This window comes from Bombus vancouverensis, chromosome 9, assembly GCF_051014615.1.
Source record: "Bombus vancouverensis nearcticus chromosome 9, iyBomVanc1_principal, whole genome shotgun sequence".
Taxonomy (NCBI): domain Eukaryota; kingdom Metazoa; phylum Arthropoda; class Insecta; order Hymenoptera; family Apidae; genus Bombus; species Bombus vancouverensis.
The window spans coordinates 12,631,442-12,645,521 of record NC_134919.1 but is presented as its reverse complement, the minus strand read 5'-3'; the positions used below and the strand labels follow the sequence as shown (position 1 = coordinate 12,645,521).

At 43.4% G+C, this 14,080-nt stretch overlaps 1 protein-coding gene across 1 annotated transcript in view; it reads left to right on the top strand.

Moving 5' to 3' along the window:
* Positions 1 to 14,080, top strand: part of Nlg3 (Neuroligin 3) — a 223,640-nt gene that overhangs the window by 172,098 nt on the left and 37,462 nt on the right. The window contains exon 2 of the mRNA XM_076621446.1: positions 13,370 to 13,528. Within this exon, the coding sequence (XP_076477561.1) occupies positions 13,370 to 13,528 (159 nt within the window). The remainder of the gene's footprint in view (positions 1 to 13,369; positions 13,529 to 14,080) is intronic.

Below are 14,080 nucleotides of genomic sequence, written 5' to 3'. Positions count from 1 at the left end.
TAATGGCCGGTGAAAGAACGTTAAAACTCGTCACTGTCATCGGGGATTCGCGGAAAATGCGTTACTTAAGAAACCAAAGGCTTTACCGAGAAATCTGCAGTTAAAATTCGTCTTCCCTTTGAACCTTAAAACCTAAAACTCATAAATTCTTTTCAAGAAGAAGGAAAAGAAGAAGAAGAAGAAGAGAAAAAGAGACTCATTGCGTCCGAGATAGAACGACGACCTACGATTCGCTTTAGAAATCTTAGGACACGACGTTTAACGAAACGACGACTTACCTCAGAATCTCGTAGTTTCTAGCCGGAAATTTCACCTCAGAATCTCGGGATACTGTGCAGCTCGACCGTGAATTCCTGTGGTTAACCAGTCCACGCGTTTAACTGCGCGTTAAATCGTCAAAAAAGGAACCAACGCTTCCGTGATTGCGTTTTACATCTGCTACCAAGAAGAGGTGAAATACGTTGGACGAGAACTAAATCAATTTTTCAAGGACGTTTCTCTCCTCGTGAAATCCAAAGGGAAGGATTACGTATAAAAATGAAACAGAGATTCTGATTCAAGATTCCGAGTTCACAGACCAACAATCAATAAAATTTCCTATTTTTTCGCGGGAAGGAGAAGCAGGAGCGAGCACGCGCGAATCCAATTACAGAGCTTACAAAGCCCACGCGCGCGTAACTAAATTTCAATGCATGGGGTTACGCGTGAAGGGTTCAGTGGCCTCCGGTTTCCCTGGGAACCTCTTTTCTTGCCTCCGGATGCGGAGTATTTCGTCGACGGTTTAAACTGCAGAAACGAGTAGCGGGCGTTAACGGTAATCCCCGAGATCGAGCGAAAGATTATCTCGCCGGGGAAGACGGCAACGACTCGGAAAATCGTAAGGAATCGTCGCGTCCTTGTTCGCAGCCCCGAATAATCTCCATTTGTCGCCGTAGTCATGCGCCCACGCTATTCCCGACCATGCGCCCGTTTCCCAAAGGCACGACAGGATGCAAACGATGCGCCTGTAGAAATGTAAACAATAAAGAGAAACAGCGAAAACGGGATCAGAGGCGGCGCCATGCGATACCAAACGAAGAAACACGTGAAACTCGTAGCTTCGCCAGTCTGTCGTTCTTGTACGAAGTAATTAAGCGATTAGAAGAGAAACAATTAAATTTCTGGATGAGATATGCTAGTTAAACCTTAATGAATAACGAGAGGGTGCTCGTTATTCTAATGCTTTAATTCTAATGCTTTAGGAAGAAATTGAAAAGCAATAAACTCGAGAGGAATGGCTGACTGAGTTTGAAACTTTCTATAGTAGAACCAACAAGAATATGTTTTAGATAGATCTTCGTGATGAAAGACCAGTGAAAAAAGAATCAGTACCTGTCAGTTTTGCAGTCTGCAGGCTCCGTTTTCCTTTTTTCAAAAGTTTTAAAACCGTTTCAAAGCTGTACAAAATTGCAAGTTAATTTAACAAAAGGCATGACCAACCGGGAAGCTGTTAAATTATGTCATCAAAGAGAAACGTAGAATAATTAAATTAAGGAAATATACAAGCGTGAGAAAGGCAAATGGAATTGTTCGAACAACAAGGAAATAAATTCCGTTTCTAAGAATCTAGTTCCGTAAAAGGCCGACCTGAAAAAGGCTAATGTAAAGCTTAGTACAAATAGAACTATTTAGAACTCTCGTTCTAAAAAATAAAAGCAAAGAAATTCTGGTAAAACATTCACGAGACTTTCGACCTTCGCTCAAGAAAGAAAAAGGGAAAGAGAACAAATATTTCAAAAATTCAGACTTAATCATCGGTAACTTGTACCAAAACCATCAGTACCCCATGAAACTTGCCCTCCATTTTCTCCATCCATCTTTTTCGATTACTTATCCCCTGTCAGTCGAGCTTCATTACCTGGCGAAATAAATTCAAGTCAAAGAGTCTTTCTATCGCTGCGATTCGACATAAATCATGGTGACCGGTTGGTGGCCAGCCAGGTCGGTTCCTGCTAGGTCGCGCAATAAATTATTTAATTTAACATTAGGTAGGAATAAGGCACTCTCGGAGAGAGGCAAGAGAAGAGGGACTCGAGGTTGAAGTACGCGGGTTCGAGGGAGACAGCCTTAACAGGGTCGGACGTATGGCACCTCCCTTGGCGTGTACCGTATTAAATTTATGCCACTCGTATAGCTTCCCCGCCTGCATAGAGGCGAGAAAGAGAAGGTCAGAGACGCTAAAAGAGGCTGCACACGCGCTCGTGTAAATGAGAGATACGAATAAAGGGCGGGGGAGGGGGCTCCTTCAACCCCTGCCAGAGACGTGTTCCTTAATTCGTTCAATTTCGTGGCTGCTGCAAGAGTAATCGCGCCAGATTGGATGGCATTACCGGATCATAAAGGCTCCAAGGCGGGACAATTATGATAAGAAAGTAGGCCACCATTGCTGATGGCAGCGACGCACGAAGATACGTTCGAGGCAGGAATTCACCGGTCATTCGACCTCGCCGATTCGATTCACAGAGGTCGACCGTTATGCCAGCTTTAGATACACGCTTTAATTACGGGTACATTGTATCTTCGAAAGGCTAGGTAAGGTAGGAAGGAAACGGAAGAAAAGCTTTGCTCTGAAATTCTGGCTCTTGGTTCTCCGCTCTTTACTCCACTCTTTGCTTCGTTTCGAGGATTGGCTGCTTTTTAAATATCACGATTTTGCGCGATAGAAACCCGATGTGTTACGACACGGACATTCTCGTTATTCCGTTTGCTTCTAATTTCCGCGAATAGAAGTCGAAGCAACGGCATCGCAGCCTCTGTCGGTGAAAATAGCGCGGACAGCAAGAAGAAGGAAGTACGCGATTCAAATATGTTCGCTAACTTACGTTTTGCGTGAAACGGAAAACGAATCGAATACCTTGAGAAGCTCGAAACGTTCAGGATATGAAAAGCGTTCCGTATTTCCATGTTTCTTCTCTTAATACGGTTCTGCCTTCAAATTTTCTTCCTCGTGCACATTTGAATAATAAATTACATACTTCTTCCCCGTCATATTTTTTGCTCTAAGCTACTATTTCTAGTAGCTTGCCAAAAGTATTTCCCTACGGAAGCGTGTTCAATCATATACAACGCACGGCTTCAGAGGTGAGAAATTATTTAAGCAACAGCTCGTAGTTGAAAACTTGATTTCCCGTCAAGCAATGAAACGCCAGTTGATCTTAATTTCTTTAAACGGTAGCGTACGATATTGCGATGGGCTAGTCGATGGACCAACGGATGTTTCGCGAAACAAAGTACGTACTATCGAATAATAGGCATTGCGGTCAAGAGCGGAAACGCGTGGTACCTTTAGGTTGGAGACAAGTGCCCGATGTAATTTCAGCCACGACTCGTTGCCACGGCTTCCTATTTAATTCTCCGACTCCTTTCACCACGGCGGAATTAAAATATTCGTGGAAACGTGGGTGAAAATGGAAACGGCAACTCGTGCAATTGGTAGTGCGTTCGCACAAGCGTGCGCAATACAACGAGGAAATTTAATTTCATTACGAGCCTGTCTGGACTTTTTCTGGTCGATTAAAGTATCGATCGTGGACGTACCCTTGATCTCTCTGACATTTTATATCAATTGGGAATTAACCGCGTCCCCGAACCGCTATACTTTCGTACCTCGTTAATTACGTTCGTCAGACGTAATCATCTCCTCGTAGTTTTTCTTTTTTAATTCATTTCGCCGTGATAGCAAGACAAATGCCATTCATAAATATGCGAGGAAAAATCATAACCATAACACAAGCAGGATTTACATGTTTAATTACGCAGACGAAGCTGAAAATTAGCATACGTTTTTTTAAAACTTAAATGGCTTAAAATCGAAAGGACTTTTTCCACGAAGGGCATTAAAGAAGGGCGAAAGCGCGAGGCTCTTCATGGCGTTGCTTTCGGCCTCGTTCACGAACAAAACAGGCAGATGTATTTCATTTTTAACCGTATATCCCTTTCAACGCGGTCGCTCGATTTAATTAGCATAAGTCTGGCGGGCTGTGGGCGACGGCGAGCTCGAAAGGCACTGCTCTACCCTCGGGGAAAATTACCACGATTGCCGTGAAAATGCGCACCCCAGAAAACTCCACGTCCTTTCTCTCCCTTCTACGTATCTTGCACCATTCTGTGACCATTTAAAGACGTGGCCATGACGTACGCCGTGCTGCGGGGATACGGGGAAAAGAGATACGAATCGCTTTCACGCAGGATTTTTCGTTTCAAAATGCTAAACATAATGTGGTAACTTATATGGATCTTAGAGTAAGGACAAGTAATGTTGTTTTATTTAGAGTTTAGTTTAGTTTAATAAGCGATACTCAATAACAAAGAGACCGATTACAATATCGTCGTACGTCTTATTATCATCTCCTCCACCTACATTCTCTGACTTCTCGATTCATACTGTTCGACTTCTCAACTCACACACTGCGTCCTCTCAACTAACATTCCGGCCGTTCTAGCATCCCTTTGTCTTTTCCTATGCCCACCACGCACGTGTTCCGCGGACGCTCGTTGCCAGGGTCACGTAGGTCTTATCTACAAAACTATACAATTGAAAAGACCGACGACACAATGATGGACCCGACGGCACCTCGCCTCTCGCGACATTGTTCATGGTTAACTTGATGTTTCCTAGGCCCTTTTCCCCGATACTACAATAATATTTCCACTTAAGTGTCCATTAGATCTTAAAACATCGTCACTTTTTCTGGACACTGGTTTATTTAATTTTTATTCGATATCACCGGTGATTTGTCGACGTCAACGGCGCTATGCAATTGTAAATCTTCCCGTTCCATATTTCACGCAGTCGTAAATTGGCTCCCATCCAAATTTCAAACTCCATCGATTCCTTTATTCGTGCCGACCTTTTGAATTTCACCCACGACCGGGTGAATTTCAACGTGATATATCACGATATATGTAATTTCCAGGTTCACCCATACGTCTTCTATGGTGTTCCTTAACATTTCTCCCATCTATAATTTCTTTCATCGCGCGAATACATTTTTGCAACCGTAAGACAAATCCACTATCCACCAACTGTCTCCCTTACGTCATTCCGCGATCGTCTTCGGAGGATTTCCTTTTACTATGCCGGAAGCCATCACTATCGCTAACCTTATCAACCTCTTGCCGTTCTTTTGCAACTGTAACAACATCGCAACAACGAGAGTGGTATTATCTCGACGAGCACGCCGCTCCGCTCCCACGCACGCACGGTGATCACAGTGTTGATAAGCGCGCCATCATCGTCCTTATCTGAACGCCATAATCCTGGTCGTGTCACTGCCCAGGCTGCGGCATAGAGTGTTACATTACATCCGCAGCCGAGCTTGTTGCTTTCGCAGTTCATTGTCCGGTTAAATCTACCGTTAACCGTGCGGCCTTCTCAATGGCCTTCAGACCGCGCGAACCCGCGCCGAATACTCGCGCGAGCCACCCTCCCTGAAAGGGAATCGCCTACTAGCCGGAACGAAGAGAAGGGATTTTATAATGCGCCGGTTAATTAATGGCTCGAGTATGCTCGAGGATGAACGAGCTACTCCAGACCTTCTCGAGAAACTCTTCGCGGTCTTACCTCGTGCAAACGTGGTTGGAACTCGAAGATTTTTGCTTTCGCGCGATTTGATTGGTCGAACAGAATATTATACGTGGAAATATTACCTGCAAGAAGACGGTGCACGCTCAAAGGACGCGGGAATTTGGAACGACGACTAGCCGACGACTAGTAGAAATCCGCATATATTTTTCAATTCGATATTTTTCTTCTTCGATGATTTACGGTGTTTCGTTTCGGATAACGATTGACGTAAAATAAGATATACGAGCGACTAAAGTCGATCGCGAAAATAACTTTTAAACAACTCGTGAGCCTTTTCCCCTAACGTGTGCGCACGTTATTGCAAAGTTTTTTTGTTAAATCTGGTTATGACGCACGTATACGATATATATGTATATGTACGTATACGTGTACAGTTCCATACTGAATAAAAAACAGTCGAGAGTTTCAACACATGGGTAAACTTCGTGCGTCATCAAAGCTTTTCTCAATGAGTTCGGTTTCTGTTTCTGTTAGCTATTACTTCCACGTTTATAAACCACCTTCTCATTACTACGTATAAAAAGAAACGCACACACTCTTAGGATTATTTTATTATATTATATATCTATGTAGATGAATATATTTTTAATAGCGACTGAATAAGAATCTGAATTAGCGATTCGAAGTAACTGTAACTTGTGCTTTTGCAATCTACCTGGATAAGTTTAATTAAATGTTATATAAATAATTTACACGCTTTGCTAGATTTCCGAAGCACGGGGATTTATTTAACTTCATAATGAAATTTATGTGTAAATAACGAAGACTTGTATACGTGGTATTTAACTGGGTTGATATACGGTCGTTTTTAACGCGAACAGTAAACGTTTAATGTTAACATTGTTACTCCATCCTCCATCCTCGAAATAATTAATAACGCTGGTGGGTTAACGAAAATTTGTAAATTGATTGTAATATCTCATTCGACGTGCTAATATTACCTTTACCTTCCTATTTCTTCGTTAACGCATTCTCTTCTGTACTAAACCCTAAAACCGACAGATTCGTTCTAAACGAAAAGTAACCAAAATCTTCCACAAACACGCGAGAACAGAAAGCTTAAAGGTACACGTACTATATCTCGTACGACGTGCTAATATTACCTTTACTTTGCTATTCCTTCGTTAACAATGCCTTCTTTTTCCAAACCGTCGGATCGACAGTTTCATTCTGAATGAAAAATAGTGGAGAATTTCCACAGACGCACGAGAACGGAAAGCTGGAAGATACGGTTGAAATAAGGTATCGTTAAATCGAAGGCCAAGAGTCGCGACGTTGAAACACGGCTGCCTGACAAGGGAACGAAGGGTGGGAATGCGAAACTCGATTGACGACGACGACGAGGAGGAGCGTATCCAATTCGTTTCGCTTCGCGCCAGCCAGTTTTCTTGGGCGCCGGTGCGCGAGATATTTAATAAAAAAGTTGACATTTCCTGCGGGGCCTTTTGCTGCCTTTTTCTTCTTGTCTTATTTCGCCGAGAACGCAAAGCGACGGAAGGGAATCCGTCCCATCGACGTTGTACAGCGTGTCGCTCGGTTTCGTTGACGTTTCCCCATCCAAAGTATTTCCACTAAGCAACCCTCCCGTGCATCATCTTCGTATAAGCAACGTTTCATCCCCGTCGTTTCCATTCCATTCTCTCCGTGCGGCGTGCTCATTTAACCCTGATGGCCAACCATCTGTTACTCCGTTTCATCTTCTCCCGTCGAGCACGTGAAAGATCATGAAAACATGAGCTTTGTGATCGATCGTGTTTTGCGCCAAGAAGAAAGTTATCTGCTGGTTCGTGGTTATGGGCCAGAATGTTTCCCCTAATTCATGCCACCTCGGTATTTTAGAGGGCTGTTTTTCCAAGTTCATTCGATAAATGGATGCCTGTTATCTCGTTCTCGACGAGCATCCACGTATTACTTCTACAAACTTCTGGGAATTACTTCGGAACCGATCGCACACGGCTAGCGTTTCTCTCGCATCAAGAGACTCATTCCCAACTCGTCGAACTCCGAGTGAAAAGTCTATTTGACAAGCATCGAACTGCGCGGTAACATATAACCCTCTGCTTTTTTCCTCCCCATAGGCGGTGGCTCCTACAAAAGCGTTCGAATTCTCTTCAAACGATCGTGCACGAACTCGTTTCGCGGCACCAAACGTTTTTCCCTCTTTTCCATACATTCATCTGCATTTCATTTCTGTTCCCAAAAATTCCAACCCCAGGGCTATCGACGAAGCAAAAATCAATCCCTAAAAGAGACGTCGATACTCTCGCGGTTCCTCGACGAGGAGAAACTTCAGACGAAACGACATCATCCATCGTTCACACCTTTGAAACTCTCTGTCACTCTGTTTTTCCACCTGGAGCAGTCGAACGAGGTAAAAGCGTAAGTTCATGCTTCGAAATTTGTTTCAAGCCTGTTTAAAGAAAAAAAAAGAAGGAAATGCGTTTCATCCTGTATGCCAGGATGTTTGTTGGAGGGACACTAAAGTTGGAAAACGTCTCTATATCTCGACGTGTCAGCGAACTAGCGAAATGTAGGTCGTCCCACGGAAGCCACTCTCCGGAGGATTCCGGAAAAACAATCGGCCGGATCTTCCCCCAAGTTTGTGTCGGGCCGGTGATTCCATCGGCGCCACTTCGCAACCACCGATTTTTCCCTTCCGATTGAGAAAATTGAAATGGCTCGCTTTCAGCGGTGAATCGGTCGCGCGTGATCCATGGGATGTGTTCATGAATATTCTCTCTGTTGGCGATCAACGTGTAGATTGCAACGAAGGATGAGGTAGATGTTTTGGTTTCCCAAAAGAGGTGAAAGAAATATGATAATAAATCATTGTATTCGATGTGTAACGTAAAAGACAGATAAAAATAAATTGCTTCTTTAATGAAATTTTCTATCGTAATTATCAAAAATACTCTCGTAAATATCGCACGATCGTAAGATCGTAAAGAAAAAAAAAATACCGTAAGAGGAAGAAGTTTCGCGATATAGATAAACAACGGTCCATTATTTTTCATATCTACGAGAAATGCGCGACGCGAAGGGTGGCACCCTTCGAAAACGCTGAATAGGAAAAAAGTTGAGCAGACGAGGATCAGGGATAAGAAAAAGGTCAAAGTAATGGAACAACGCGGAAGTCGGAGAATCAGCGCCATTCCCTTTCGAGCTTCGCCGCTAACAATTCACAAACATTCTACCAAAATCCACTTACCCTATCGCAATTCCTTCTCCGTGAATATAACGAAGATACAGTGTTGACAAAGGATTGGAGGGGAACATGAGAAAACAGCTGAAAACGGCGATATAGTACGTAGTAGAGAACAGTTTCAGATTGTTCCCGGGATAAAGGTGGCCACCCTACGCTTGGACTTACAGTCGAACACGCAGTTAGCATGCTAAGCAGAATTACATCGTGTTAGTCTAGTTTATATCTCGTAATATTCCCAGGAGTGCATTGTCAGGGCCGCGGACCGTTCGGCGGAAAGGGCGCGTCGATGAAAACGCGGTTCTGCCGGCTGCATACAAAATCCGATTGTTCCGACGGTATGACGCAGTGGCCGAATAGTTTGGTGCTCAGCGCCGAACCGGAGTATTCCGCGCAGAATTGCTAGCGCTATTTAGAATCAGAGGAACAGCAGAATTCGTAGCAAAGATCGTTAACCTAACAGAGGGTTTCAACGTTGATGCGACCGACGTTATCGGTAACCGTGTCTCTAGACTTAGATAGCACTAACATCTCTGTCGATCCGCAATTACCTAAATATTAGAATCGCGGTGTAACTCCGATCGGCAACTTCGATTTAGTCAGGCAATCGATCGCATGAACTGGGTTTTTAGGTCGAGTTCCCAGTCAACTATCATGTTGGGAAAAAATCGAGGGTGTATACCAACAAGTTATACGCGAGAATATTTCACGACTAATTTAGCTTTAGGTATGGTAGAACTTAGATTGCAACGATGTTACTCCAGCCAAAGGGCTCCAGGCTACATCAACTTCCACAAGTTGCCTAGACTGGCAACCGATTCTTGAACACGGGTAATTCTCTTGACATCGGCTGTGCTTAGAATATCTCGTGTTTATGGCAGAACCTGTTACGTAAGCTCTGCTGACAAGTTTCTAAAGCTGGAGAACCTCTTTACTCTATAGTCTACAGACGAGAACAAAATATGAAGAAATAACAGGAAATCTGAAGGAATGAGAATCTCGAAGCTATTTCGAAATTTCCTATAGCACGGCAAAGGGAGCTGGTTTCATTGTTTGAAAAGGGGATACGCGTGAAGTACGGCGGATGTAGATTGCTGAGCGATTACCGTGGCGACGAAGCCATTTCTACGAAACGCCAATTGGGAGATGTATAGAATTCAATTCGGAAGTAATAAAAAGTTTCCTGCTCCTCTTGTCCCCTCCTCTATCCGGCCCAACTTTCCGTAAATAGGAGACAAAATAATGCTAAGAATTCTAAAGTTATCGCTGCTTTCGGTGAGATCATGCATCGCGAAGGATAAGCTAAAGGGAAAATCTATTACTAGAAAAATTTCACGCTTGCATTTACATTGAATTAATTCGGAAAAAGATTTTCACGATGTAAACACGGTGAAACATTATCACGATGACTTATCGAACAAACGTAATCTGTTTCTCAACGCGTTTTCCAAGAAAGAAAGACCACGCGATCCTAAAGCGACGACATTGCATTTAGAAATTGAGTTCGCCTTGGAAACCTGCAGCTCGATCGTATCTCTTCCATTTTCTGCTTTCTTACGTCCAAGCCCCATGAAATACTTTTTAGAGATACGTTGCCATTTGTATCAAGGAACACGATCTCTGCGGAAGCTCGCGAGACTATGAAGCGCAACGGATAGGAAATCCTCCTCTACTTTGAGAAATCGTCGTTCCAATAGGACAAATCCTTTGTATTTGAACACCCATCGATGCCACGACAAACTACTTTTCATTTTCTATTAGCTAACACAAGTAGATGCTTTTTAATTTTCATTTATCGAATAAGAGTGGTTATTTATCTTTATAATTAAAGAAAGCTATCAAGACAAAGATATGCGTCTGAAAAATAAAGCGATTAAGGAGGAGGGTCGTCGTCGTTACGATTGATAACATTCCCGTTCAGCAACTCCCGTTGAAACAGTCGAACACGCGGCTTTATGAATATGTAAAGTACGTTAGAGGCGTTGCCGGCACACGAAACTGTTTGCACATCGTATCAAATATTGACAGTGCTCTGGTAAATTTATTCACCGGCTGAAATAATGTATCGCGCCCGCCCGATAAAATCGAATGTCCCGCGCGCGCCTTAACGCCGCCTGACACGCGGTGGAACACGGAATGCGTCATCCGAGGATCGGTCAAACTACCGGATGAAAAATTTCGATCGAGCAAATTTGCACACCGATTAAATCCATCCTTGTAACGTTGGTCCTTACGCGCTCTGGACAATATTTCTCGACGTCAGTTTTCATCCTTCGTGAAGAAAACAGGCGACTGGCGTTGATCGAGGATCTAAAATCGACTCGCGACAGTTTCCTATATATGTAACATTGAGAAAAGTGGCAGAGGATATAAACTGAAAATAAATTTCTATTTGTCGTTTGACTCGGGTTAAATCGCTACGCCAAGAAAACTTGTTTTGGAGAAGGGAAAATATCTGCTCCGTAAAGTTGCACAACGTGAAGTAACGGGTACAAAAAACGGCTTAATAAAGCGCCAGATAAAATTGGGCCGAGAACGTATCGCCGGATAAGCAACGCGGTTCGCTGTGCGAAATATTTCAGAAGCACGGGTCCGAGACGGTGTTACGCGACGGAACACGGAGGAATAAAGGAAAACGACAGACGATTTTAAGAAGATAAGATAGGAGAAAGGAGATCAAAGAAAAGAGCTCGAGTAACGGGCGAAACAATCAGAAGAGAACCATTGTAAAGAAGAGGAAAGAGAAAGAGAGAAATGGAAAGGATAGAAGCTTAGTGGAACTTTAGAAGAAACCAAGTATTGAGAAACGGGCAATTACAAATATAAAAGTCGGAGTTATTACGAGGGATTGTATTTCATTGAGAATTTTCATTTAGATGAAATTAACCTTCCATGTTTTCCTATCGTCGTCTCTGCCACCCCTTTTGACTTTTTGCCATTGTATGCGATTTCTTACTGTTACGCATTTAGCGATCGTTTCATCGTATCCGACAATAGGATTTTATTACGATTTGATCGTATTTTCGCATGATTCATCGCTTGACATTGTTCCACCTCTTCATTAAAGAGTCTTTGTTTAATGAGCAGAAGCATTATCGAACCTGTTTGAACCAATTCTCGGCTATTCTATCGTAATCGTTTACCCATTGTTAGTGAAAGACAAAACGTTTCACGAGAGTGACAGGAAGAAAGGAATTTATGCGAATCGACTTTCCTCCCTCTGAAACTTTGTTTGACCGAGTGAAGAGGAGAAAGGAGGGAAAGGCAGAAGTGAATATCGCGTGCTGGCGCCGTTTAGTGGGAGATTTTCTCTTTTTCATTAAAAGTTACAAGAGGACTAATCGAATTGCCAGTGTTACGGTTTTCCCTCTTTACGAGGTCACAATTCGATTAATAAAAAGGGGAAACCCTAAGGAAAAGAGTCGAATTAAGTATTTAATAAGCTCTATCTCTCGTAATTTCATTGGCGCGAAGTCTTCGACACAAGAGACATCATCCACTTTCCAAATTCTTCTTCGTGTCGGATTCATTTTGTAGATTCCAGCTCCTATTGGATTCCATTTCCCTTCGCGGCAGCCAATTTCTCGATGAAAAACGGCACGAAGGGAAATCGAACCGCGCCGTTTGAACACTATAGCTCACACAGGGACGTGTGTGGTAATGCGTGATTTGTTGAATTATGACCGAGGTTGTTGTTTGCCACAGCGATCATGCTCACGTGTGTTCCAGTCCTGTATTAGCATACTAAATCCGATTGACGTACTCAGCTCGCGTTCGTGAACCCTCGATTTAATTACCTCGAATGTGATACGTCGTGCGTCGTCACACAGACAATGTTTCTAGCCACTTGTATACTAAGAATTCTATCCTTAACTATTCGAACGTTGCATATTGCGAATTAATGCCTTCTCTCGCACACGCAGAAACTTATCTGCCCGAAATTTTGTTATCGTTCGGTTCATTTTGTACTCGTTAGCGAAGAAACGAGCAGACGTCGATGATTATGAGGTCGTTTCCATTTCAACGTAGCAACACAGTCAATAATGTTACACGGAATTTAGCTACTTACATTACCATCGTTCGCTTTAACGAGAGTTCACCGTGCACGCCGGTGGTACCTTAATATTTTCTACGGGTCGGTCATTACACGAAAACGACCGGGATAATGCTGTCGTTTTTGCCCGCGTGCAAAGATACCGGTAACAAGGCGTTCGATTTTGCTCCGGGAACATTTTCATTTACCCTCCGATGAGTTGCAATCTCCGGTACTCGTGGAATTTTCTACTTCATATCGTTGATATGCTCGTAATTAACCACCTGTACGTGAACTTTCGATAACCTGTTATCGAGATAGACGACCTATTCGACGGTAGAGAGACGTTCGGTTAGATTCTGTAGACAAACTTGCCGATAATCCTTTACGGTGGCGTCAAAAGTTTATAGAACGGCACCTTTGAAAAATGGATCTTTAAGGATGCGCGACGTGAACTATCAAGTGTCAGCAGTGCCGATCGATCAGAGAATAATTTTATTGATTACAGCTGGCGCGAGGGACGGAGGAGGAAGGAGATACCCGGTGATCGTGTTCGTGCACGGCGAGAGCTATGAATGGAGCAGCGGCAACCCCTACGATGGCAGCGTGCTGGCGAGCTACGGGGGTGTCGTCGTCGTCACCATAAATTACAGACTCGGTATTTTAGGTGAGTAATTACGCTCCTCTATTATTGGAAAGAAAAATTTTAATTTACCATTTGCTATCATTATTACTCTTCCCTCTTTATCATAAGTATATAATTTGTTGACGTTCGTCTTGCGAACTTACCGGGAGATCTAATGTTAGAAAACAGAATTAATTCCTCCGCTATTAATCAACCAAAATTAAGTAATCACACACACACACACACACCAATTCTGAAATTTTACCAGATATTGACCAGAAACCACCCTCGTCATAGCGAGAACGAGCGTAGGCGAAGAAAATTCCGATAGTCAACGTCTCCACCATGGAAGGGTCGGTCGAATTAATCTCGATCCCTTGACGAACGTCAGCGAGTTAAACTTTGTCACCCAATTTCTGGAGATTCAGCAACTCTGGCCGGCATACCTATTACAGAGGCGAGCCAATCGTTACCGCTTCGAACGCTCCCTTAATTACGTGCGTGCAGAAGTTGGCAACGGTAAGGTCGCACGAACGTGGATTACAAGACCCGTCTCGTCGATGAGACGGCCGGTGGCCATTAGCATGCGGACTG